This window comes from Anopheles stephensi, chromosome 3 (assembly GCF_013141755.1).
Source record: "Anopheles stephensi strain Indian chromosome 3, UCI_ANSTEP_V1.0, whole genome shotgun sequence".
Classification (NCBI taxonomy): domain Eukaryota; kingdom Metazoa; phylum Arthropoda; class Insecta; order Diptera; family Culicidae; genus Anopheles; species Anopheles stephensi.
The window spans coordinates 32,747,620-32,775,529 of NC_050203.1; the positions used below are offsets into that span (position 1 = coordinate 32,747,620).

The window sequence follows — 27,910 nt, forward strand, 5'->3', positions numbered from 1 at the left end:
TCATATCCATGTTGATTGATGAAGATTATCTCGTACGGTAGCAATGACAACTTACCTACAAGGGTTTCTGGTCTAATATTACTAATACATTTCTATAATCACTTACCTTACCGACTCGTTCCTTAACGTGTTTTACATGACTTGAGATAAAGTTTCGATTAACTACCCATACCTACCTTCTGCTAGAACTTCCTTCACGTCCACCACATCCAAACGACCAGACATCATGTACAGGAGTGCATCATTTACTGTACCAATGTACTGTCCAGGCAGAGTTCTTCAGGATGTGGTCTCGGTTCATCAATGTCATCTGCATAAACCTTCGGCTCGGCACAACTCAAACTACGTATATGTATACAGATCTGTCCAGTTATTTAAACAGTGAGCGAATGAGCGGTTGTACGATACAGCTGTGATATTCACTCATCAACATACACACAGTCACGCCTTCCAATAAACCACTACATTGTCCGATATGTTTAAATATTGATTATTGTAGTTTCCTTTTGATGTTTATTATTCATACAACATGTGGGGAGGGATAGATGGGGAGTGCAGCCCTTGTACATCTGTGTGTGTGTTTACGTACACTGGGACATACAGCAGGGGTTGTTGGTTCCATGTTTAACTACTGTATGCACGTAGTCCGCTTGTCTGGTTACAGTTTTGTTTGCTACGTTTTGTAATTGCTTCCAATCATTTTTTCCTCCTCTTTTGTCTACTTCTCTCTCTCTCTCTTTCTCTTTTTACTGTCACTTTGTATTTTACCATGTTTAACTTGTCTACTTCCTTTTTGTTTCATTAAACTTTCCATGGCTAGCTTTCCATGAAAAAAACCGCTTCTCGATCTACCCTGAGTGGATATCATAATATCAGTGTTTTAATATTTTTTCCTTCTTAGTTGCACATTATCTTATATCCTGCCTATGTTCGACCATTTAGTTTTGTATTTGTTTAGCCATCATTGTTGGCTTTACTGTTCACTGCGACGTATTGCACTAAAACACCAGCACACTAGCCTCCGGGTTGTTCGCATTTTATACAAATCATTGTTTAATAAATCAAATTTATTTATCCAGTTGTCTGGAGAAATTCTTTAACATTCAAAGTGTTTTAGAAAGATAAATTAAGCAACAAAAAACCGTTCTTATCAAAACACTGGGTTTACACCCCAAAAAAAATCTTCCTTTTCCCCACCCCCATTATTAATCTAATTTGCAATAAATTAAACAAAGTGTTCAATGTACCTAAACTAACATCCCGACAAACTCGCTCTTTTTACAGTAAATACACATTAGTGAAACATTGTTTCTAATTGATGCCAGTAAATCATGCATCATCATGGTACGGGAAAATTGATTCCCAAGCCTGGCCTTTTGCAGTTGCTTACTAACAACAACTCGCTTCATGTCACATTAATTCTGTGCCTCGTCGTTCCCACCCAACGGCACACAGCCTGCTGCGATGCTGCGAGCATAAAACCGATCCAACCGTCGTGATTGCTTTTCCCAGCGAACGAAAGGTTTTTCGGTGCGCGCGCGTGTGTGTGTGTGAACCGGCATTGCCTACAATTCATCTGCATGCTGGTATGAAAAGCGCATGAAGAAATCATACAATAAATGAAATTTCTTCCCCAGCCTCCTCCACCTTCTTTCACCGGCATTCATCACTCATCGAAGTCCGGATCGCCGTCGTCGGGCTGGAGCGATGGTGGTCGGGTTAATAATTTTTCCATTTGCTTCAATTATCAATCTATCTCGGCGTTCTCCTCGCTTCTTGGCGTCTTGCCGTATATTGCCCTTACGGCCGCCGCCGTGATGATGGTGGCTTTTGAATGTTAACGGAGCATAGCGAGAGCCAAGAGCGAAGGAGCAACGCAACAAAAAGGAGGTCGATGTGTGGCTTTGCTTCAAAGTTCATCAAACTAGTGGTGGTTGCAGCTTCCCCTTTTTGTCGCTGAATATCATTTGATTTGTGTTGTGTTTTACTGTACATTACTTTTTCTACTGCACACATTTACCGTTTAGATTATCTTTTTACACTTTCTTCTTTTTTTCTCACCTTTCTTTTACTACTCTTATCTTTTACCTTAATGTTATTGACTCTGCCATGCTGTTTTTTTGTTTTGTTTCGATCGTTAGTTTTAAAAACTTTTTTCTGCTTTTGCTTTTGCATAATCGATTACTAAATGAAAGTTAATTAAACACTCTTACAGTGCAAAACGGTTCTCTATTCCTCTTCAGCTTCACCGCACATGAGTGCTCAAGTTGTGGCGAAAGAGCAAAACAAAACAGAAACTCCTCATAAATCGAGACAGCTCCACCGTTTACGATACCCTTAAGCTCTTCGGCTACGTTGTTTATTATGCTTCGCGTTCGCCAGATTCCAGACCAGCAACGACGTCGTATTTACACACGTTTGCAAGACAGCAGCATCCACTGAACGCTAGCTGCTCTGGCAAAATTAAACACCTACTATTACCCAGTCCCGTGTGCCTAGGCATGCATGTTGTTTTGTTTCCTTCCTGTGAAGTAAAGTCCTGGAACTATCGCCTACACATTGTTGCCTATTTTTTGCATAAGCCCCCATCCACGTGCCTTTGTTCTTGTGAGAAGCTTCATGACACTTAATGCTGCACACGTACCGTTGGTATCATTTTAAATGAATTCTTTATCCACGTACATATATAAACTAGGTACACGCCGTAGGGCTTAGGACATGTAATCCTGACGATACACGCACATCTATACGAATGGGATTGTGTCTACCTGAAGAAGGGCCTCTAGAGAGCCTCTAGCCTGCCTGTCGTGAAATAAATATCCTGTTGCACTACAACACTAATACATAGCCCTGTTTGATGGAAATATTGCGGCGGAAGTGTAAAGAATATATGTTGACTGTGTGTTAAGATACGAAGGAACAGTAAGGGTAGATTATTGGTATGCAAATTGATACTGATTAAGATGAAATAAGTGTAGTGTTGCAATAGCCTATAAATATCGTACGCTATGTGAAGAAGTCTCGCGACTAACTAAACCTGCCTGCGTGTGTTTTAAGAAACAGTAAACCCCTGCACGGACACTGGGATAATGTGATTAAATACAATTAAAACCTCTTCCCCAGCCCCCAATTGCTTATCAGATAACCCAACCGCTTACCCAACGTTCACTATACTTGCCGGACTGTTGCGTGAGCTTCCATTCGTACCGGTAACGCTTGTAATGGATGCTGTTGTAACGCTCGTAACGATGCTGCTATCGGGATGGGATGGGTTGGCGACACGATTCACACCGGTTGCCACTGACAACGCCTCACCCGGTGAGGCGACGGATGGTTTGTCTTCCTTTTGTGGCTTTCCTTTGGATTCCACATCGCGCGACCCAAACGTTGGGCCGCTGGAACTGGTTGATGTGGTGGTGGCGGTTGTCGTTGTGCTTCGCTGGGACGATGTTGTGTCGGCGGTGGCTGTAGCGGCCGCTTTCAGCACGGCAGCTACCTTTTCGATCGTTTTCTTCGCGTGCGCGATTCCCGCGTTGGCGTTGGCGACTTTACTATTGTTGTTGTTGTTGTTGTTGAGTGTGGTGTTGCTGCCGTTCGTTCCATTGTGTGCGGTCGGTGGCTTTGGTTCGCCACTACCGAGCGGGCTCTTGACGGTAGCACTGCCCGAGGAGATTCCCATCATTGCTCTTGCTGCAGACGATCCGTTGCTAAGCGACACGCTCGGTTTGACAGATGAAGATGTCATCGATAGGCTGGAGGTGTTACCGTTGGTGCGGTTACTACTGCCTGTCATGCTACCGTTAGTGTGCTGTGCTGGTGAACCAGGAAACCCCGCCATTAACGTACCGGTAGAAGAGGAGGTGTGCGAAGAGCTTGAAACGGACGCTGACACACCTGACTGAGTGCCACGGAAGGCAAGCGCAGATGGATTTGGAATGCTACGAATGGACGCGTTTGGTTGCCGCACTGTTAAGCTTCGATGGCGATTGATCTCCGTCAGCTTCGGGAGTGGAGCAAGCGTCTTTTGTACGGGAGCCAGAGACGGAGATAGCAGCGTGGATGTGCTTGTTGGAGGTGCGAAGCTCATCATCTCCGGAGTTCGTTTAACCGAGGAGAAGTTAACGGTAGGCGCAGGTTTGCCACGGTTAGTATCGACGACTCTCGAGCTCTTTACCGGACTGTGATCCAGAATGATAACATCGTCGGACAGTCGTCGACCGCCTGTTCCCCCGCTACCGGATAGGTCCAGAATGTTGGTGTTGGTACTACCCGCCGTTGGATCGGATGAGGATCGACCAGGCACCTTGGGGCGAATCGGAGGTGGAAGTGGAGTCATACTCGGAGGACTCCCGGAACTCTGCATCGACTCGGTGCCGTTCGATCCCGTAGGCTTTTTGATCTTGATCAGTGGAATAGTAGCCGGCGGAGGACGGGTAGTTTTCGTGCTCGTCTTGGGCGTGGTGAACGGTGCCAGGGTGGGCTTATCAGCTACGGGTGCGTTTGATGGTATGCGAAGGAACTCAACAGCCGGACGGCTGTGCTCATGCACCGGGGCTGGTGATAACGTGGCTGATGTGGCTATTTCGGACATCTTCGTTACGCTGACGGTCGCTGGGGGAAGAAGCAAATTTGGGATGGGTTTCTTCGTCGACGGAACTTCCTTCGTGTAGGACGCACTGATCGGGGAACGGTACGGAATGTGGTCTGGTTGGGTTGATACCATTCCGGCCGCTTGTTGCGCTGCTTTGGCACGGTTAGCTCCTTTGGCAAAGTTGAACATTGGCGCTTGAATTGGAGCTGGTTGTTTGGCGGGCAGCAGGGACACTGGAGGCATCAGCGAAGGAGGTTCAAGACGGGGGACCTTGGCCGCATTACCATTAGAGTTGTTGTCCGTGCTGATGGATCGCTTGATTGGTGCGGGAGTTGCCATTGTACGGATTGATCCCGTGGTGGAGCTTGTAGCGGGAGAGCTAGTCATGGGGTAGGCTAGCGGTGGACAGGATGGCATCGGACGCGAAAGAATAGGCGTGCGTGGTTGTGATTTTCCAGCCAAAGCAGTAGCTGCCGTTGAGGTAGGTATTAGAGCAGGAGTCGGCTTCAACAACGGAGTCTTCGCTACGACACTCTCCAGCAGCGAGTTGATGGAGGACCCGACACCAGTTGAATCTGCTGACAGGCTTCGATCCAGATTGGGGATGTACACCATCGGCTTGTGACGTACGCTACGCATCTCGTTTAACTTATCCTTTGAGGCGGCGGAAGAAGCACCCACTGGAGCACTTAACGAAGACTCTTTCGGTGTTACAGTCGAAGCACTCTTCACTAGCGTTAACTTCTGCTCGTTAACAAACTTCACCTCATCGTCATCCTTGGTGATATCGATGACTTTCGTCGGGGCCGGAGGACTTGGAACCGGTTCCGGAACCACTGCTGGAGTTGGAGGTGATTTCGGTTGTACAACTTCCTCCTCATTACCGGACGACTTGAGTCGTTCGTGTTTGGGTGGTTTCTCCGTAAGCTTTACCTTCATCTTGAGACTCTCGTCATGCTGTGAGGAAATTTCCGCATGCAGTTTCCTTCGCTTTCCACTGCCACCGGCTTCCTTGGAGTGTTTTCCCTTCTTACGCTTCCGGTGAGAAGAAGAATGGGAACCGGACTCGTTCACTTCCGGCAGTTCCGGAACGGTTGAAGCATACACCGGCTTCAAACCGATCGTTTTCGCGTACTCCTCCTTTCCCATCGGCCAGACGGGACTCTTGCCGGCGGAACTGGTCGCTGAGGTTGCGGATGAGGGAGATGTGGCTGCCGATGAGCTGCTACTGCTGGGCGGGCTTAGACCGGGATTCTTTTCCCGGGGAATGGTCAGCTTTGCCTTCAAATCGATCTTTAACCGGGGAATCTCTGCCGGAGCTTGTTGTTTCTGGGGTTCACTCTCAGAAGCAGCCGGCTTCTGGTGGGCATTCTGGTCCGACGATGGTGGTCCAACAACGGTTTGCGTTTTCAGGTTCACGTAGCATTTTAGCGTAGAATTTGGAGAGGATTTTTCACCATCTAGGTTCGGCGATGCATCTGCCTTTCCTTTGCTGGTTGGAGGTTCTTTAGATTTGCTTTCTGATTGCTTCACGGTGGCCCCACCATTCACTGCGGTCTGTATTGCTTTCAGCGGTGGTGGGCTTCGTTTCGCATCAGCAGCGTTCGAGTCGGGTTTGGCTTTCGGTGGTACCAGCACCAACTTTAACCCACTCGCTGAGGCTGCACTGGTGACGGGGACCGGTGTTTTGGTGGCACTTCGATTCACTTCGCTCGAGGTCGCAACCGGCGTTGACTTCGCAGTTGACGATTTCGTACGGTGATGATGGTGACCGTTAACGGCGACCATCGGCGCACTATTATTAGCGCACGCTTCATCCCGTGGGGCACGGCTTGGGTGGGTCGGTTTGCTACCACCGCCTCCCGCCTCCTGTCCCGCTTTGCTTTTCGTGCTGGTTGGCCGCTGACCATCGGTGGCCGGGGTAGTTTTCACCGTTGGCGTGCTACTGCTGCCGCTCGCTGGGGAGCTCTGCTTGCTGCCGGGTTTGCCGGTGCTAGTGCCACCGCTGTTACTGCTATTGGTGCTATTTTTGTCCTGTCCCTCGACGCGATGGTATGCGCTCGCGGCCGCTGCCAACTTTGCGTTCGAGTGGATGAGTATGCGATAGAAAAACCGCATCGGTGCTATCTGCGAGAGGGAACGGAAGAGAGAGGGAGAGCGAGAGAGAGAGAAGAGAAAATGGACAGGGTTAGTAGAGGCGAGGGCCTATTGTGACGCCGGACTGCCGGTGGATAAAAATAAATTCTCCAAAGTGTTTGTACAGTTTTCGCGTGTTTATGTTGTTTGGCCATGTCTTTCGGATGTTCTACAACTATGAAGACTGTACCCAAGGCGATTAGGTTGAACAACGCACAGGTGTTTAACATTATCTGGAAGTGGGGTTTCAAATAGTTTAACAAATGATGATGTTTTCGATGGTATTTTACAACACGCAAAAAATCCAATAATGTGTCAACTACCATATGAGCCAATGACTATGAACTCTTGTATACTTTGGTAGTAAATTCTACTATCCACAAAACATTTTATAAATGAGAAACCTCAGAATTATTTTGATAGATGCCTGACTATAAATCATAGAAGCAGTTATTTTTTTAATTGTCGTTTAATTCGATTTTTTTAAATAATAAGGCACCTGCAGATAACCTGAACCTAACAATCTGGACCCAAAACCCAGGATGTATTCCACTTGATTACGATCAAGATTACCGACAGACAGCGCAGCCATTCTTATTGTCCAGCATGTATAAACTTCATGTTCAAGACCATCATGTCATTTAAAATTCCAAAAATCGCTTATCACAATAATTGACTGACAATTTTTTGGGGTCCTGTCTTGATTAAATTTATGTTCTTCATGTTCAGATCTCTTTTAGTTGAAGTTTAGGCTATGGACAAGTAGTTCAGTTCTCTTTTTCTTTAACTCTGCAACGCCGATGGATCTCGGACCCGTAGCTGGATAGTCAAGTTCTACGTACCAGGATTCGCTCCATACGGGATTCGTTCTCGGGCTATGGACTACAGTCAGAGGTTGATTTTTTTAATTTTGTTATGACCTTGCTATGGAACTTTAGACCAAGTGCAGAATCGTTCTTCTTTTAGACCAGAATACATCTTCTTAATTAGAAGCTTAAGTTATTGCTGTATCTCTTCCATTTTGCACGATAGCTCACTTTATTCTCAAGCACTTACAATCAGCTATAATAAAGCAATGCACCAGCTGAAAGCAGTCGATTTTAAATAAATGTAATTCGAATCAAGTAAACAATACCCCACAAACGGTGCCAAGCGTAATCGGCCATCGAGTTCACACCTAAACGCGATGACATTTCAATCAGCACCATTCAAAAGGTAACCTCTGGTGCTACACATTCCTTCGTAGCACCGTGCCAACCCACGAATCACCAATCTTGATGTCCTTGTTGTCCGAAGTAGCCGTAAAGGCTAACCGGTTGAGCGAAGCTGAGAAGGACGAGATGACGAGATGAAGAAAAACAAACACACACACACACACTCCCTCGTAGGAACGATTCCGGTAAAACACTCCAATATTCCCACCGTTCTTCATTCGCCGGGACGGTTGAAAAGTACATCCACAACCCACTCGGTCAAACCTTCATCATCATCTTGATGATCCTCATCATCGCCATCGTTATGATTATCAACTACCGCACCAGGCAGTGTTCAAGTGCCGACGACGCCTAAAAGTCGAACAGACGGTACACGCAGCAGAAAATCTCGAACCGTATTGCTGTATCACAGGGGCACAATCGCTCAGCATAATTACTATTAATTATTTTCGTTTCGCGCGCTTTCCACGTTCTGCCTGGTGCTGCCGGTCGTCTGGTTGGGGCAGACCGGGGGCCAGCCTGCCTTCATTCATTCATTCATTCATTTCGTCGGCCGAGTTTTCGCACTTGCACTTACGCACTTAACGTTTGCGGGTTACCGTTTCGTTCGTCTCCGCTGAGCCACGGTACAGTGCGGGACACGTTTTGTGCTGCATCATTTAATTGGGTGAGTTATTTTATTTAAATAATTATTAAAAAAACACAAAAAAAAGTTCGTTTTTTATAGAAGAGTTGAAATTAAAGCTCTTAAATAAGTTTTCTACTGTTTGTCTAGAGAATTTCCTCTAAATCCCCAAATCCCCGTCAAACACGGTAAGCACTGTACGCGTTCGATTCGATTTCTCATCATGCCGGTTGAATTTAGGCCTTGCCACTTGCCCCATTCGCCTATCTGGGGCTTCTTCTCGCACCCACAGTGCCGTCTGTGGACTATCAACGAACAGTGCGCACGTTGTTGATTCGCCACTTGAAGTCCTTCAGCTCGAAATCCCTCCAGGGCTTGCCGGCTCCTCGCTCGATTACTCTTTTTGCTCGGTCTCTATCTTACCGCCAACGGTGAGCCGCTATCGCTATCACCTTCCAGCTTGTATGGGAAGATGCGACAGCACAGGGAAAAAAGGGCCACAGACACAGAACCATTCACACACCCGGCGACGTTCTTATCGCAAAGAACAACCGTATGCGTGTGTGTGTGTGCGAAGCGAAACCTGCATTCAAGCGAACTAAATCGCATTTATTTCTCCTTCGTTTGCCACACGGGGCAACGGATGTTGAGATATATAAGCAATAAAGAATTGTTCAAATACTCCTTAAATTAAATATAAAGCTTTGTTTGCTGCTGCTAAACTTCAGTTCTCAAATCAATAATTTCACTTGAAACAGAGCAGGTCAGCCTATTCTTCATACGAGAATCAGAACTTGATAATGTACCATTCCCATATAGCAAAGGGCTAAATGTAGAATAAGAGACGAATAAAGTCCAACGACTCAAAGTCTGTGTATGTAGAATGCAGCCACAATCCTAAGTAAGACATTTTTAAGTTTAAATTCAATTCTAATTGCAAGAATCCATGCGAAAAGAGAAGACTTCTGACATTAGTACAATCCCAGAACTAGACTTAAATCATGATCCTGTGACCGAAGCACAAGCCAAAAAGAAGACTAACGACCAGTACCTAAGTACTCTTAAATTCAAGTGATGTATTATCGGCAGCTGTGAGGCGAATGAGGCCTCAATAAACGACACACACAACACTATATTATTGACAATGAATGTCTGCATCTCTACGGTCCTAAAGAAACTGGAGGAAATCTACGATTTTATCTATTGTTTTCTTTTCACTAAATCCTGGGGAGGTGTTGGTATGTCATTTTCTACTACCATGATCAAATTATCCATAATAAGGTACTCAAGACTAGACACAGTAAATCGTTTTGGATAAGATGTTCAAGCCGTTCATGAGGAATAGATATTATTTTCAGGCTACCCTTAAGCTTTTTTGATGGTAAATCTCATATAAAAGTGATCCGGTTCACGCCGCAAAACTGGCTACTGAGGTACCGGGGTAAACTATGGTATGGAAGCCAGAAATGGCAGGCTTCTTGAGACCTCTTGATGTTTTAGCACCAAGGATTAGCATTAAGAAATTCGTATAGGAAAAAGGACGCATCGCATAGCCTCCAGAAACTGAAACAATTTCTGGCCAATAAATTGAGGAAACCTAAATAAAATGCTTCAAGGCCAGTGTGCCTCACTTACCCGCTTGTAGTCGTAACAGTACGCCACATCCATCAGCGTAAAGTCGTGGGGCAGGATCTCCTCCTCGTAGATGATGTCCACCCGCACGTTGTCCGACCCGACCTGTAGCCCATTCTTTGTGAGGATAAATTTGTACAGATGGTGCACAGTGACGGCGGCCGGACACTGCAGATAGGTGATGGGAAGCGGTGCACTGGACCCGCTGAGCTCCGCCAACGTTTCATAATGGTACTCCAGCGACAGACTGTAATGGGGGAACGGTAGAAGCGCGAACGTTAGATGGTGATCCATTTTACAAAACGAATCATTGCTACTTGCCTGATCGGTTCGTCCGGGGAGAAGAAGTTTTGATCGTCGAGCAGCTGGAATGTGCCCTGCCCGCTGCCGGCTGGCTCATCCTCCTCCGACGGGACGATGTTGCTCGAAATCGATGCATAGAACTGAACGATTCTTTGGTTTTCGGATTTGTGCAATCCCGGCACCAGCTTGTACACCAGGGCGCTAAGCGTTCGATCCGGCCTGGAACAGACATGAGACGTGACGGGAGAAAGGGGTTCCGTGTCATTATAGTTCCGACTGACAGTCCGGCGCGCTTTCTAAAGCACACCGAGGCGCATTAAATATCGTTTTGGAGTAAAAAAAAAGGAAAAATGACACCGTGTTGGGAGGAAAATGTGGAGCCGAGAGCACAGCGGAGAGACCCAGCGTGAATAGGGTGTCTGTCTGAGCTGGTCTGATATTGGTTTGGCACACGGGCGAGACAGTACTCCTCCCAATTACGCCCCCCACACACACTAAAGTGCGATGGCGTCTGCGCAACGACAAGAGTTGTGGCGCTGCCAAACAACAACAAAAAACACACACACACACGACGTTAGTCGATGGTGCTGATGATGCGAAGCAAAAGCAGGGAATCAAACGTCTGGTATACTTTTAAAGTTTAAAGAACAGCTTCATACGTTAAATTGAGGCAGAGGAAAGTTTGTTGAAATGAATGTGCATTATGCGGGTGAAATGGCCCACATATGATCATCACCTCAACACAACATCGCGAAACAATATTCGAAAGAGGATGATAAAACCCGTTAAACTAACCGAGCGCATAATTACCTTAAATTAGTGACCGTAATCGGTTTGCTGTTGTACGACTTGCAGCGGGGACAGTACTTGTTGCACTCGAGGTACTTCACGATGCACGATCGACAAACTGCAAATGGAGAGAGAGGGAGAGAAAGAAAGAGAAGGTAAGGTTAAGTATATGGGTATTGTTTGCGAATTGGAGAAGGTTGACTGTGCGGTTGACTGTGAAAAGCAGTTGAGGGAGATGAGTTCAGAACGGAAGCAAACCCTGCAAATAGGTCACAGCTGTACTAGACATGTGTTTTTTTATTTGCTTTTTTATTTAAAGATTTTTGTTGTGGCTGGAGTTCTTAATCTGTCCTAGATAACAACCATCTTGTCCAAAAAAAAAGAAACGTGTAACCGATTGAATCATGCCGATCGCGCGCCAAAAAGGTTCAGTTTGTTTATTCAAATGCCACGAACAGGCAAACAAACAGTTTGCCGGTCGCGCTCAACTTTTTGTTGCAAAAAAAACATGTGCGTCATGTATTTAGTTTTAGTGTCCGCTAGAATTGTAAACAGAACTCGTCGGCTCTAGATAAGTCTCTGTTAGCCTCTGTAGCCTTACTGCGGTGGTTTGTAGTGTGACCATTGCGGTGAGTAATAGAATGAATAATTATTCGACCGATCGAACGAGATTAGCACTGCAAATGGTTCTCATCATCATCACAATCGGTACCATTCACTGCTTTTATCGTCACCATTGGCACGCGCGCAAAAAAATAGAGGGAACGCGATTGCATACAGTTGTCGGCAAAATAATAGAATTGGCATTCTTTTTTGCTGTCACAATATTTGCTGTTTGAAATTTTATTTTTCTATGTCCATACTGCATCTTTGGATGAAGTATTAGAGGACCTAACGAATAATCCCAGCGGTCAACAGGATCACGATTGAGATGAAAAATAGCTGCGAACTTTAAGCCAAAACAGCTTTCTCCACTACGAATTTCTTTGCGAGATATGGGCTGCGATTGTGGTTCTTAGCCTTAAGAAGAGAGACCTGAGAGAGAGAGAACGAATCTGTTTTTAGTAGTACGGTTTTACTTGTAGTTGCTAGATTTCAAACCCTTTTTTCCCTAACTTTTTGTCTGTTAAATTAATATTATTAATTTTTTAATTATGACGGCTTGAACCCGCACTGCCTCTTTTAAATTAATATTGGAATAAAATAATTAAATGGTCAATTCTTTAGAACTTCTTCTTCTTCCTTGGCACTACAACCTCGAGAGGTCTCGGCCTGCCATTTCTGGCTTTCTGTGACTTGATTTTACCCGTAGCAAAGTAGTCTGTCCTACGTACGGGGAGGCGGTCTGGATGGGATTTGAACCCCGGTCCTGCCGTGTGAAGACCTTCGCCGTTATTGCCTCGGCCACCGGACCGCCCGAGGGTGTGTCTTTAGAATGTTAAAATCCCACAGTTGCCTTAAAAATGTCCCCCAACTGTATGCAAGAATCCATTAAGTGATTGCAAAGATTCCTCAACATGCTAACAATATTCCAATTTTGATTTGAATTAGGGAAACTAAGTGATTCAAAAATTCCATTATATGAATCGAAAACTTGTCGGTTAGCAAAGTACAGCTACCATAGTTTTCCACCATTTATAATAATGGGTCCTTCCTTTCAGACTCTTCTCATCGTCGGTGGTCCATTTTTGGATAACTTTGGTTATTTTTTTAATACGATCGCTGCTAGTTTTTCTTGTGATCCTACCCGATTACTATACCTAAACTAACGAAAGTACATTCATTATTGCACTAATATATTGCTAGGGATAAGGCACCTTTTTCCACTTTCAACAAAACCATCTCGCCTTAATATTTCAACACGCACTGTAATTCTACACACTCACCCCTTACGTGTGATAGTCAATCATTGTATCTGGCGTTTTGCTGGGTTTTTTTTTTATTGCTCGCTCCTTGTTGATTTTTTAACCGTTTTCCCACCCATCTCTTGGTCGCTCGCATGCTCACCATTTGACAACGACGTTCTGTTGTGACAGCTACGAACTGTTCAATCATCGCGTACCTACTTGCTACCAGTATCTGTCACCTCATTCATCGCCATCATCTCGTGACGTGTCTCAGCTTCCACTACGCATGGGAGCTTGTATTTTTTTTTCAATATTCACTCTCTTGCTGCTCTTGCTTGACAAATGCTCGCCAACCGTGACACATTGAACCGTTTGATTGCCCGCGTTCACGGTTGTCGCCGGATTCAAAACAACAAGCCACCACCACCACAGCATCCGCGAGTGCGCGTGTGTGCGAGTTCTATCCCAGGCATCTACGGCGTACAGAGAGACCCGTCAAAACCGATCAACGGGAAAGGTGTGATAATAATCACTGCCACGGTTGTTGGCTTTAATCTCCTGCCCATTAGATGTTGTGCCGCGAGTTAAGCTTGTTTTTTGTGTCTCTTCTTTTCTTCCCGTGATTTAGGAGGTGATCTCGTGTGGGAGTTTGGGGAGTTCGTGTTTTAATTGTCTTTCGTGTTGTTTCGGTCTTTTTTACGATAGGCGCTTAATGGACTCATACAGAGCTCTGAGTTACATTTAGTAGCTCATCAGTTTTCAAAATTTTGAAAATACTTTGATGGAATTCTAAACACTCCTTCGTCAAATTCTACTGTATCCGGAAAATCCAACAAAACCCCGTTTTAATTCCACCCCCATCTCTACTTTGATCTCACGTGAAAAGTTCTTCCAAAATCTTTTCAAAAAAGATGAACCAGCACACACCAAAAAAAACCGCTCCTTACGGGTATTCGTACGGTTCCGGCATTCCCGGACACGAGTAAAGTTCAAAGTTTTCCTCGCAAAGTCGTGTTTTTCATTGCCCGGTTCCTTTCACGCTTTCATGGAACCATCATTCAAACGCCGTCGTTCCATGTCTGCCCTCCAACGCCCTTTCCCTTCGGTTCCGGATCGTTTTTCTTGCCAGCGTAACGAAGGAAAAACTCCCGGTGAAAAGCTGTCCAAGGCAGAACACACACGAACACACACACACAGGGCTCTGGTGGTAAATGGTGTGTACGGCCGGGTGGTGCAACAAGCAGGGAGAAGATTAACAACTGGCCCGAAACGTAATCATCATCTTCGTTGGAGGTTCGGGTCTCCGTTTGCTGATGGCTTCCGTCTGGCACTACTACTGGAAGCTTTCGGGTTTCCTAGCCATTTGTTTTTTTTTTTTTGGATTCGCTTGTGCCAAAAGTTGGGTGCGTGTGCTTAATAAACTGATACGATAAATGTGAGCTCGTGTTGGAACGGTTCGGTGCAGCTTAGCGTAGGATTAGGTACAGAAGGAACGAATGTCTTAAGGTGGAAGATGTGTCATAAGCCCGGTCCCGTAAGCAGTAGAGAGAACCGTAGTAAAAAGCAGCGAACCTTATTTAATATAAGATAAGTATACCGTAATGACAGCTTGCCTTACAAATGCAATGACATAAATCCCAAAACAACCTAAGCACGCATAAAACATGCAAGCTCACATAAACTTCCCTCCGGGGAGAGAGACAGAGGGTGAGCGAGAATCGGACGCACCCAACAACAACTCTTCCGACCAAGCAGAACTAGGACTAACCGGGCAAAAACCGTGCCAAATCCAACGACCATAGTTTTGCACGAGCCAGTACAATGGCAATGTACTTTTCTTCCGTTTTTTTCTCCATCACCACCACCATCATCATCAGTCCCATGGGTTCACGTGTCGTGGCCTCACGTTTCAAAATGACTAAATAATTGTCCCATTACGGCGTTTTGGTGCGACTCGGAGGCTCTTCTATTGTCGAGGTCCGGTGGAAATGCGGGAGCTTTTCCACCCTGCAAACGGCAAAGAGCAACAACAGCCTTTTGCATACAGCGCTACACGAAGCTTACGCGCAAAAGCGATGAAAAACGTCGCACTGGATGAGCATGGGAATAAAATGGAAAAGTCATGCATGTGTCACGGGCTTAGTGGGGGCCGGTTTGGGCCTTTTGTTTTGATGTTGCTTTCACTGGGAGGTTTTGTTGGTGATGAGTCTACATTTGCAATTACGCTTAAAGTGATCGTCGGATGTGCGATTCTATTCTGCGTTTTTCTTGCTATTAAATTTTAAGGGGACGCGAGTAGAGTTTGGAGAGTTGCTGGAGGTGAACTAATTTTATTAGTTCAATTTTATTGGAATTTCCCTGCATAAACAAATTCAAGAACGGAGATCACTAGATCGAGAGATACATCAACTCGAAAATGGACCGTGAGATATGACATTGGAAGATGATTAAATTATGTGTTTACAGTAACGCCTCTCTAGCTTCTGCCTTCAGTGACCTCATCAAATTTTCGTTTCTCATCAAGGGATGCGCTTTCCCACAACGAAACGGAGAAACAAAAAGAAAGAACTATCGAAGAAATCTTCACGTAAACATTCCACACCGATGAAGTCGTACTGATGCATCGGCATACTTCATTTGTGGTACTTCATCGGTGCTTCTTTGCCCCGATCAGATCAGAACATAATCAAATTGAGATCGGGAGGGAAGAAGAAACCCACAAAATAGTTCCAGCAAAACCGATACTCGAGAATTCACGATCTCTTCGGGTGCGGCTGAGTGGGTAACCATAAATTTGTTTAAATTAGATGGAAAAGGCAACAGTCAAACATCGGCATCGGCGTGTTTTGCTTCTGTTTCGGTTCGCTTTCGGTTGCGGGCTTAGTTGCGTAACTCTTAATGCCTTTCTGCGAGGCAGCTTTACGCTCGCGCTCATTAATTAATCGTCAGCTTTGGACCAATAAAAGTGTTTGAACGGAAAAAGGGGGGTTTCGGGTCTGGAGAAGACAGTGTTGCGCCTTCGTGTGGTTTTGGATATTGAGTGAGAACAAGAGGGTCGAAAGACGAACTTATCTTGTGGTGTGACATAAGCAGCAATGATGCATCCGAAGCTGATTAAGGGAAGGAACATATGCACAAACCAATAGGAGACACCAAAAAGGGAACGAGACATTAGTGTAATGATGTTGTAAAACATGTAGTTAAGCATTAGAGGTACAAGATACGTAAAATTAACTGTGAAAGAGATGTAAGAAGCTAGAACTTCCAATTAAAAACATGAATACAAAAGGTGATTTTTAGCGTGCAAAAACCATATAGAAAATAAAAAAATGAAGAAAGAGACATAGAAAATTAACAGTAAAACTTAAAAAAAATAAACAATCAAAGAAAATTATGCAAAAGAAAAGAATTACTTAAATAAGTTATAAACAAAATGCTAGGATGCAAAAAGCTATCCTTTAACACATATAAAAGTCTATGCTAAACATAAGATTAATTTGGAACGTAAAAGAAAGAACATAGAAAATAGAAAATATATATAAATAACTGATATATAATTATAGAACAAACTTGCAGGAGTTAATATAAAATAAAAAATTATTCAAATAAAATGTAAAAGACATTCCAAAATGCTAAAACATTGTAAATATAAATTTAAAACATAAACATCATACACAAGTTTTGTTAAACTTGCAACTTCAAAATAGAAAAAAGGAGAACAGGTAAGAAAATATTAAAGATATCTAGAAATATAAATTACCAAATGATATAAAACATCAAAAACCTACGAAAAAAGTTGAAGGAAAAGAAAAGAAATATTAAAATAGATGCCCAAAACCGATACAAAATGCTAAAATTTCAAATTTTAAGTATAAAAATCAAACAAAAGTAAGGAAAGAAAATAAAAATTAATAGCAAATAAAAAAAAATTAGAAATGAATCAAAAAGATGAAATTATTTTACGCAAAGATAAAACAAGTTTCAAGACGCAAAAAAGTCAAGAGGTAAAATTATAAACAAGTAAAGAAAGAATATAGACAATAAGAAATGTTGATTAATAACTAATATAAAACAACAAATAAGTAAAATTGAATAAAGAGGATAAAACTTATCAAATAAGAGATAAGACACAAACACTTGCATGAAAGAGATGTCAAATATGCTTCTAAACCAAAAGCATTAACTGAGAACACATGCAATAATACTAAAACGAACTTTATGCTTCGATGTGCATTCGTAACAACAACTATAACAAAAACTGCCAGTAAGAAACTACTTTCAAGCGAAAAAAACCAATCCCATCCGAGCTGGGCAACTAGTTGAAGGCCGCACCGCACCGCTCAGTAATCGGTATATTTATTTGTTTCGACTCCCCGCCCTGGGGGCTTATTGGAGGTGATGGTCACCAAAAACTGATTTCCTGTCCCATTCGTCTTTCGGTACGGTTCTGACCACCCAAGTCCCTGTCCCCGGCAGTCTCTCACCACGGACGGGCGACGGAAAAAAACCTTGAAGCGCGTTCGAAGCTCGGGGCGCGAGAGCATAAATTTAGGATTAACTTAATAAATAAATTTTTACCGCCCATTGGGAAGTCGACGGTGACGGTTTTACTGTCCAACGCCGTCTGGATGTCGAGATGGCTGAGAGTCACCTCGGGCATGGTTGTGGGGTGGGGTTTTTTCTCCTTCTTTCCTCTCTCTCTCTCTCTCTCGCTGGAGTGTTTCGTGCGCTGAAAGACTGACCAAAGAGGTCAGCTATAATAACAACCTTGCGGCACATAATTATCAGTCGGCTGGTGGAATCGTGGATGGGAGATTAGTTTTCCCCCGATGGAAGCGAGTTGATTGAAAGATAAGATAATTTGGTGAGCGAAAGAAACCAGGGACACAAACACAATTAAACTCGTAATTCGCTGCAGTAATCGCAAGCAATCCTTTAAACATATCACACTACATGCAAGAAAAATGGGTGCCAAGAACGCAAGCAGACTGCCACAAAAAGTTTGTGGCCAGGATTTGGGTAAAGCCCAGTTAATATACACTCAGCGCGAACGGGATTGCCACTTGCCAGCACAGATTTAAAGTCGTATCATTTGCGGAAGCTCTAAAACCCGATTTCCCTACAGCAGCTACACAGCGCTTTTATGTTCGGATCGAAAAGCCTCCACAGGCGAAACAATAGGGGATAGCAGCCTCCCCGAGCGGCGACTATAGCCACCAGCCTCTTTTCGTAGCATAAAAACCCACACACATACAGAGATACTCTGTCCAGCTTTATTCTCCATGAAGACCGTGCTCGTTACGGCGGTTCCGGCAAGTAGGGTGGAACAAAAGTGCGAGAGGTGGAAAGACGCGTTAGGTTCCGGTGCGGAAGCAACAGCAACAGAAAGAAAACCCTCCAGAAGAGGTAGAAACATTAGGAACAAGCTAGCAGCTAACGGCGCTTTCGTTCGTTTTTCTTCTTCTGTTCTGGTACGGGTAAAGCAATTTCCGCAACAACAAAAAACCGACACACGTCCACCACCGCCGGTCGACGACAAGTGGACGCGACGTGGAAAATGCAGAACAACATCTAACGGCCTGCCGAAGTCGGAGAGTTTGAACAGAACAACTCACCAGGAGTCCGGAACAAAAAGTGTACACACATCTCCAGTCGGCTGTGAAGCACAAGCCGTAGAACGGAGACGAATGGCGAGCACAACAACGAAACGAATGATAAAATGGAGCTTCGTTGATGACCTGCGTTGTTTTGCCATTTTTCTTCCTCTTTTATTCACAGTTTCTTCTAATTCAGGAGCAAAAAAAAACAGCACCTTAATATGCGAAAGAAACAATAGATCTAAGAAGAGTGGAAAAGTAGATGGTGAAGTAGAAGAACATATCGAGTGACAGATCTAATAACGACGAGCGGGACTAACAACAACCACACAACAACAGCCACAACACACATCGCGGGTGCTGGCTGGCATATTATTTTCCTCATTCCTCATTTATATTCACCCCTGGGCCGGTCGGCGCGAGGCCGAAAACCCTTCGAAGCAGCGCCAGCCGGAACCGTTCCCTGTCCTAAATGAGTTGCCGCCGCTAGAGAACAGGTGCAGCCCAAAATAGGAATTCAGATCAAAACCACTCGACAGAGAGCGTGCGCGAGAGTCGCCAACAACAAAAAAAACACAGGACCAACTTCCACCCTCACAAGGCAAGGGAAAAGCTGAGGGTTTTCCCTTCTTTCTCTATTGCTTGCTTCGATCGTATTCTACTCCATTTGGCAGCTTTTCTTGTTTCTAGTATCTATTTCCTTCTAAGTGACTTTTTCCTTTTTGATTTTGTGTTGGTTTGAAGTGTGTAACTGTGTGAGTTTTTTTGTTTTGTTTTTTTTTTATTTATTTTTATCATCTTCTTATCATGACACAGCTTATATTTGTTTTATCTGTTTTTTTTACTTAGTTTTTAAACAAACTTTAAAGCTGTCTTATTCTTTTTTTCTTTCTTGTTGTGTTTAGACTGGGTGTTATCACTTTTGTTGCTCCTTTTTTCTGTTTCAGTTGTTTAGCTCATTTTTATCGTTTTTGCGTTTTGTGCTTACTGATTGATACTGTCTGCTTTTATTAATTAAACTTATGCTAAGTTTTCCACTTGAATTGATATTTTATTTTTTATATTTATTGTTTTCAAATGTGTTATATTCTCTTGAAGAACTATAAAATTTTTCTTTTATAGCATATGACTATTTATTATTATAAATAAATTATTGAGTTTTACTTATGTTTTGTTTAGATTTAAAGTGTTGCTGTGTGACTTTAATTGTTTTATTTTTATCTTCAATTTTGCTTCTGTTATCTGACCGAATTCACTTTTATCACTTATTTCATCAAGTTTTATGCTTTAATCGTTTTTTTTTCTTCTTTGAATCCTGCTAAGCATTCTTCTACTTTTTACTCCCTTACTTCTTTTTTTTCATGAATGTGTTTGCTGTATCTTAATGACTTTTACTAATTAGTTGTTTTCATGTACGCTTTTTTAATTTTTTTTACATTATTTTTTTCTTTTCTTCTTTTTTCATGAAGCACGGCCTGTCCATATTGCTTACTTTTATCTTTTATCTTTTATTTATCTATTGTATTGATATCTTCTATTGTTAAACACTTTTATCGTCTTTTCGTTATCTGTTTGGTGCTAATGTTTACGCTTGTTTGCCTTTGATTGCTACCTTATTTTCCTCATTTGGTATTCGTATTTTTTATTCCTAGTAATACTAATACTATTTATATGAAGCGTTCTAATGTTCTTCCGTTATTCACTTCTTCTCTTTTTGTATCATCCACAATCAATAGAGCTATCTTTAATAAGCGAGCTCTATCAAATGTACAGCACGAAGCATAGCCAATAACAAAAATGTGTCTTTAAAATTCGTGTTCTTCCGCTGCCTTTTCACATTTTTCCTTTCCATCAAACCCTCCAAAAGAAACACTTACGTACACACACACTAGCACATCCCAGCAAGTCACCGCTGCGTAACGCTGGCAACCGGTTGAGTGATTTCTTGAGCACGACGCGAGCCGCGTATTTCGGAAAGCATCTATTATTCTATTATTCTAATTTCCGTCCCTAGCCGCGCCCTTACTTGCGGGTTACTTCCCTGCCGAAAAGGCGAGGAAACCACCACGGAGGCACCAAGGGTTTCGTGACCGCGTCGTTCTATTTAAACAAATGATTAGAACGTTTCAACAGAACGAACCGATCCCACACGAAGCTGCTGATAGCTAGTACAAACAGGGCCGATTCCTTCGTTCTGTCCGCTAGCAAGCACAAACACACACACACACATTCCACACCTTCCCGCTGGAAGACTTCCGAAAAATGTGTGGCTGAAGCGCTTCTGACCTGAGAATGGATAAATCCAATACGCGGTGCGCACTAAAACTGTAAGGAAAACAACTCATCCAGAAAACATATGCCATATGTTGGATGGGATGCTGCCGAGGATTCCACCACAACGCTGCCATTTATCTTGCGGCCTATCCTTAGATATCCTTTTTGCTGTACCCTATTTACCGGTTCGTCTGAGGCGACATCTCCGTGTTCCAACGGGCGAGCAAGCCGGGTGTCAAAATCTCAATCAAACAATTCACCTCACCTCACACACGAGAAGTTGCCTTCCAGAAGGCTTCGTGATTTGGAAGCCCGACTACGCAGCTGCCCGTCGCACGAAGCCTTCCGTTGAAAGGTGGCATCTTATTGCGTTGAAATATTGCCACCGAAGGACGGTGCGCTAGGATCAGCAAATAAGGAATTACGCGCCAGCCGTAACAAGCGTGCTGAATTTTTCATCCATCCTTTGCGTTCCCTCCTTCCAGACATCGCAAGGAAATTTCCAACCTTTCTGTGGCCCGTTGGGCTAGGCATTTTCAGTGAGTGCAAATTTTGCCTTATTCCCCCTTTTTTTTCTCTTCTCCGACGCTCAAAACTGCCATCGTTTCCTTTGCCGGTGTTTGCCGTACCGTTCGCATGCCTCGGTCGTAAACACCGAGATTTACCACCCTGGTGACCCTCCATCGTCGTCGCGGATGATGTGCCAGGCCTTTGGTACCGCCGGCCAAGCTTCCCGTTCCTTACTTTATTAGATCAAATCTATTAAAGATATATGATTGCCCGAGTGTGGACGGGATAGCTAGCCACAGTAGCGCGCTGGGACTCTTCTATTTGCCTCAAGGGAATATCCCTTCTTCCCTTACAGCTCTCCCTTACAGCTTGTTTTTTTTCTCGAGCTCACTTTTCCGACTTCCGATGTCATACGGTCAAGAGACTTATCCCAACCAACTGACCGAAATGAATGCGTTCGTACATCCGAATCGTTAAATAAGATAAATGCTACGAAATCGAAAAAATCAGTGTGCAATTCGATCCGATTCGATTTGCTGCCGGCCAGTGTCCTTTATGGACGACACACTTGGACGGATCATCTTTCGGCGCGAGGGAAAAAAAGGACATCGATGACCAGCGGAGCATGCCTTTTTGGTGCTACTTCTTCTGCTGGGTGATGGTACACCCGACTCGCACGTCCACTGTCGCACGTCGACAGTCCAAACATGCGATAAAGAGAATTACGATACGATCCAGTCGTGCGTGGTTTATCGCCGAGCTGTTGTCGCGTGTGTGGTGTTCCGAGATTTGTCGGGGACAGTTCACACCTTCTTGTACGGTTGGAAGGGAAAATTCAATTCCAATGTTTTATGGTTTGTTGACTCAACATTGCACGTCGTGTAGGGTGGATTCTGTCCTACATAAAACCCGAGTCTTGTGTTGGAAATTTTAATCAAATATGTAGAATTTTCTGACACATTTTCTTGGACTTATTTGAATCATTATTCTAATATGACTTATAACCCATGAAAACCATCAACTCTAATCGCTTTTTAAGAACATCCACAGTTTAGCACCGCAAAAAACGCACATTAAACAGTCAGCATAAGCGATTAGATTAAAACTTCTGATAGACTAATAAAAGCTTCAACTCTGCCCAAATATTTACGGGGCTCGGTAAGTCCACTTGAAGTGGGCAAGAATCACACGGCACCGCGGTGATGATATGGTCGTAAAAATCAACCATCGATCGTCATTTATGGCTTTCCTTCGGTTTTTTTTGCCTCTCCACATTCCAACCAACGAATGGCATAAATCGTATGCATAAAGAAACAAGCGGCGTCGGATTTGGAAAGGAAAACGAAAAAAAATCCTCGATATTAATTTATTACAGTTGAAGTTTCTTTCGGGCGCACACATCTATAGGGAGATCTCTTCGGCGAGGGATCATAAAAAGAGATCTCTGGATACTGAGAAGGATATGGAAGCTGGGGAAGATTGTGTTTTATAGAAGAAACACTGTTCTTGATAACCGAAAAAGCAAGTCATAGAAGACAAGAAAACAACGCAAATGAAGTAAAGAATTTTTATGTTAAAAGTTGATAATAAAAGACAGAAACAAGTTGAAGAAAATGCAAAACTAAGAAGAAACAATGTTCGAGATATTCGCAATTTTAGGTAAACATTATTCAAATAGTAAGAAACCAAAAAAGAAGCACAGTTTTCAAGAACGCAGGCCAACAGCTGTGAGAAGAGAACAAAGCGCGAGCACTCAAAACAACAAAACCGTCCGTCACAACGGCTCGTACTGTTTATGTTTGTTTACACTCGTTTATGATTTATCACCGGCTCGATTCGCCCATTTTTAATACCAGCAACGTGCGTAGCCATTCCGAAACCATTAGTGTATGTGTGTGTGTGTCGAAGTTGGGGGGGTTGTTCCCCGCGAACAACTTGGTGGCCGAGTGAAGCATGCTGATAGTTTGAGCAATAGAAGAGACAAACGAAATAAATTTTATGGATCACATACGGGAAGTACTAAAGCGGGCTTATATTTAGGAGAATGTTATTGCAACTGGTTGGCAATCGGAGTTGGAAGACAGCAGCTCAATGTTGACGTTTTCCTATTGTGAATAGTTGGAACACTAATCAAACAGCTATATTCGAAAACCTTCCAAGGCTTCCCATTCATTGCTGAAACCGCTTCCGGTTGCAAGTAGCTTGCCAGAGCCACGTGGTCTGTTTTTGCACGAATTAAGGCGTGCGTGCGCGTTTCGATCAATGTGCCACCGCTTCGTGACCATCGGCATGAAACTCATAAAAACGGCAACCGCACTCGTACGTATGTGAAGCACATGTTAACTAGTTTTATGTCACTGCCTGGCTTAATGTCAACAAACCGAGTCTATAAAGCTGTGCTCAAGTTGGAGTCCTACTCCAACGGAGGCACACGTATTCACTCTACTGCATCATAAAACTGGCTGAACGACGTTTCTTACCTTCGACCGAGTCTATTAGTTTGGGCCGATATTATTAAGCCATTTAGATATTATTAAAACCAGGGAAGACATTTTTGTTTTTGCCTCCAGGGTCCGTCCAATCGACAATATTCCGTTCAACTTTGATGAGACTTTAACCTCGCGAGGCCGGTTCGCACGTGTCAACGAACCCGTAACCGTGTTTCATGATGGGAAAAAGGGGAACGAACCTATTGCAATGAATTGGTTTTCGTGTTTGAATTCGTCTTTATCAATTATTCAGCCATTGGGAGCGTGTGGAATGGGGCGTTTTGCAGAGTACACCCGAAACCAGAAAGGATTAAACAAAAATATGGCTCGGGAAGACTCGCTCCGAACGGGCAATTCCCGGGCCCAGGCAATCGATACTTTATTGGCTTTTCCGGTTATGCAAAATCATAAAAGTGGCCATTCATGTACCTCACCGCTCTTGGCTCGTCTCCCCCTTTTTTTTCGTACCTCTCCGAATCACGACACATTCATGCTGCCGCACGATGAGCCACTAAAAGGTTGGTTTGTATGATGCGGGGAAAAGGAACCGGCTACGGAACACAGGGAAATAAAACAGCAATTTCCCCCAAAACGAAACGATTTTCAGCAAGTGTATGTGAACGGAAACCCGACTGGAAACGTTTAACAACAACGAGAGCAAAAGAGTGTTAAAGTTCTAGTATTTGTCTATTTGTTGATCAAACAAAATTGGTTTTTGGGAAGAATTTTATATTACTAATGTATAGATATTTTGTCGTAAGAAATCAAATATAGTCTGGGTTTTCTAATTACCCCAAACTGTATGCAAAATTCTACGTTGGACTTGAAATATTCCACTCTTATTTCGAAAAATTCCCCTAAATGATTAAACGACTCTATTATATGAATCGAAATCTGTTAGACTTAGCAGAACAATTCTAAATAAATAAAAATATTAAAATTTACGGATCGTTTTAAGGAACAGAATAATTAAATGATATCTACAAACTTAACGGCATCTACAAATTTAAACACGATTTTATATTATGGAATTACCCAAAACTTCTTCGTACAACACGTAGTATAGGGACGAATGCAAATTTTGAAGGGATTTTCTCGTCTATCTCTCGAGATGTGTTTGTATTGGTGCTCCCTAATAGCAGGCCGCACACAAAATGCTTTTAATCATGCTCTAATGAGTGCGAGGTTTCTAGTTAGGGGGATGCAAATGAATGTTAAACATATTCCCTGCCGAAAATGTTGAGGATGTTGTCAATAAAATGTATGCTGGATTGAAGTAGTATATAAGTACTTTAAACTCAAGCTGAACCACCGACCTTCCATAATTTTGATAAGATAGAGAAAATTGTTATAAAATAGTATAAGCAACAATATTTACGTTTTTTAATAGGAGAATTGATAAAAATAATAGCTAGCGAAAGGTGAAGTCTTGCGCCCTCAAAACTAGAGAAATGAACAACTGCAGCTCAAAGTTGCACCAAGTGAGATGAGCAAATCCTTAATTAAATTTTAAATATCTCCGCTGCTCGGTTGTGCTGCTTCCCCCTTGGAGAATTTTGATGAGCCACACCAACCAACCAACCCCTCAAGCGAACCCCGATCGCCCGATCCGAATACTCACATGAATGCAAACAGTCGTTGACGCTGGTGGCCTCGACCAGGTAGCCATTGCAGAGGGTGCAAGTTATGCTGTCGTTGAAGTCCTTGACGCGCCGCCGGTTGCTACCCACAGCCGAACTGCGCATCCGGATGCGTTCCGGCTCGTGCATCATCATGCCCGCCATCGGGAGGGCGGGCGACGTGGAGGAAGTAGGACGAGGCCGAGGGTGATCGCGTACTGCTGCGCCCTACACTGCCGGCGTCCGGCACCAGGCTCGTCCGGGAATCTTTCAGGCTAGAGCGGATTGCGGTGTCACCCTCGCCGCCACTACCACCACTAGCCCCTCTTGCGCCACCACCGTTGCCGCTTATCATGGCTGCGGCACTTGTCATTCCGTGAGGGGGTTTAGCCTTTTTTTTGTTGTTGTTTGGTTTGAAACCCGGCCCACACGTTCCGAGCGGGTGGTTTCGTAATCCTTTTGCGCTTTGTGTAATCCTTATTATTCCTTGGGGTGTTTGGTGCTGTGGAATTGCACTTCACGTACGGAGCACACACATACCAAACGACACAAACACACACGTACTGAAAACGGTCGGTTGTTTATGAGCACATTTTGTTACACTTTAATGCAGAATGGAATTATTATTGCTTTGCTGGAATTAACCTAGGAAAGAAATGAGAAAAAGAGAAGAAAAACATTTATAAATATATTTAACATATAAAATGAACTGGAAAGTAGTATATTTATATAGCAAAAGTGTATTATAATATTAAAAACACGAATAAATCCAAAAGTATGAATAATGAAGCATTGTAAAGTAAAAAAGTGAATAAGTTAATAGTTAATAAGTTAATAAGTAGCATAAAAAGTACTATTAAAAAAGTTCAAACATAAAACTCTTATTAACAACGAAGTAAAAAGTAAGAAAAACGTCAGAGAAAAGATAAAATCCCAACCTAAAACACAAACAAATACAACCGAAACATAAGAAGCAGCAACGTGCTGATGAAAACAAAACAATAAACTTGCAACTTGTTATGCAAAGAGAAAGTTCGCTTTTAATCTCTCGCTTTTTTTTCTTTCGCTCTCTCCCTTCCGATGCCCCTTACGCTATCTCTCACTCTCGCAAAACACTTGTTTTACGGTTGTGAAAATTGTTTTGTTTTTTTCCTTCGTTCCTTAATTATCATTTCGCTCTGCGCTTCTGTCAAACTTCTAGCCTTCCAATCATTATGCGGGATGAGTTGTTTGTTTCCTCTTGTGTTCTTGTTTTCCACGTCGCCACTTGATGTAGCGAACGGTGGCGTGTATTGAGAGCACGGAGAAAACTCACACACACACACACACTCTCATGCATTCGTGAAAGTTAATGCCCTTGTGGAGCAGCCTCCCGAATATTCAGTGGGTGGGCCACGAAAACACATTGGCCGGCACCAACACACTATAGCGTGCGGTGGAATTACTAAAATAAAGTACAAGAGTCAAGACTCGCCGCCGTGCTTACAACTGCTGCTACTGCTGCTGCTGCTGCATTGCGATACAGGATTATGCGCTAGGGGGGAGGGAGATTTCTACTTACCATGAGGCAACGAGGGATGAAGAGAGAGTGAAGGCGAGAGAGCGCTTCCGATCCGCTCTACCCTTGTGTGGTGATTTCTCTTCGAAATCTACCCTTATACACAACCCTCACTCACACACGCATGTACACAGAAACGACATACAGTCGCGCGCGCACACACACGCACACACACATAGGCACGCGTGCGCTCGAACACACGCTTCACAATTGCGACGAATTTCCCATCAACCACCCCAAATGCAGACGTCAAAGCACCGACGCGCAATAAGTGTGACAGAGAGCACACGCCTACTCACACACTCACAAAATTCCAGCACACCGAACACACACTGAACGAGCGAGCGAGAGCATAAACTGGTTTTACTCTCAACACACAACGCAACAATCTCCACTGTTTGTTGTACACACGTTCACAGCAAACACACACTACTACCACCCTTCGATGGTGTGTGACCCTGCTGCTGCTGTTGGCCGTCTACAGGATGGCGTGACGGGCCCCAGGGTTTCGAACAGACCTTCGCGCTTCTTCGCCGTCGACACGAGACTGACGCGCGAATGCCGCGAACCGAGCGCACAAGCCTCCCAGCGAGGTTGCGATGGCGCTGCTGATGACTGCTGACGGTCGGTTGATGATGATGGCGCGACGGCCCGAACGAGCAACAGCGGCGAGCCGAACGGGCCCCGAACGTGCCACGAACACGTGATAACTGAGCACGAGCGCGC

General features: G+C 43.8%; 1 protein-coding gene across 1 annotated transcript; it reads right to left on the reverse strand.

Annotated features, from left to right (window-relative positions):
* Nucleotides 1-474: 474 nt before the first annotated feature.
* LOC118509563 (protein suppressor 2 of zeste-like) lies at nucleotides 475-27,910 on the reverse strand. The gene is made up of 6 exons (XM_036050319.1): nucleotides 27,188-27,910; nucleotides 25,629-26,271; nucleotides 11,312-11,408; nucleotides 10,520-10,720; nucleotides 10,202-10,445; nucleotides 475-6,718 (listed from the first exon to the last, which is right to left on the reverse strand). The coding sequence occupies exons 2-6, from the start codon at nucleotides 25,789-25,791 to the stop codon at nucleotides 3,155-3,157; spliced, it is 4,269 nt and encodes a 1,422-aa protein (XP_035906212.1). The 5' UTR covers nucleotides 25,792-26,271; nucleotides 27,188-27,910; the 3' UTR covers nucleotides 475-3,154.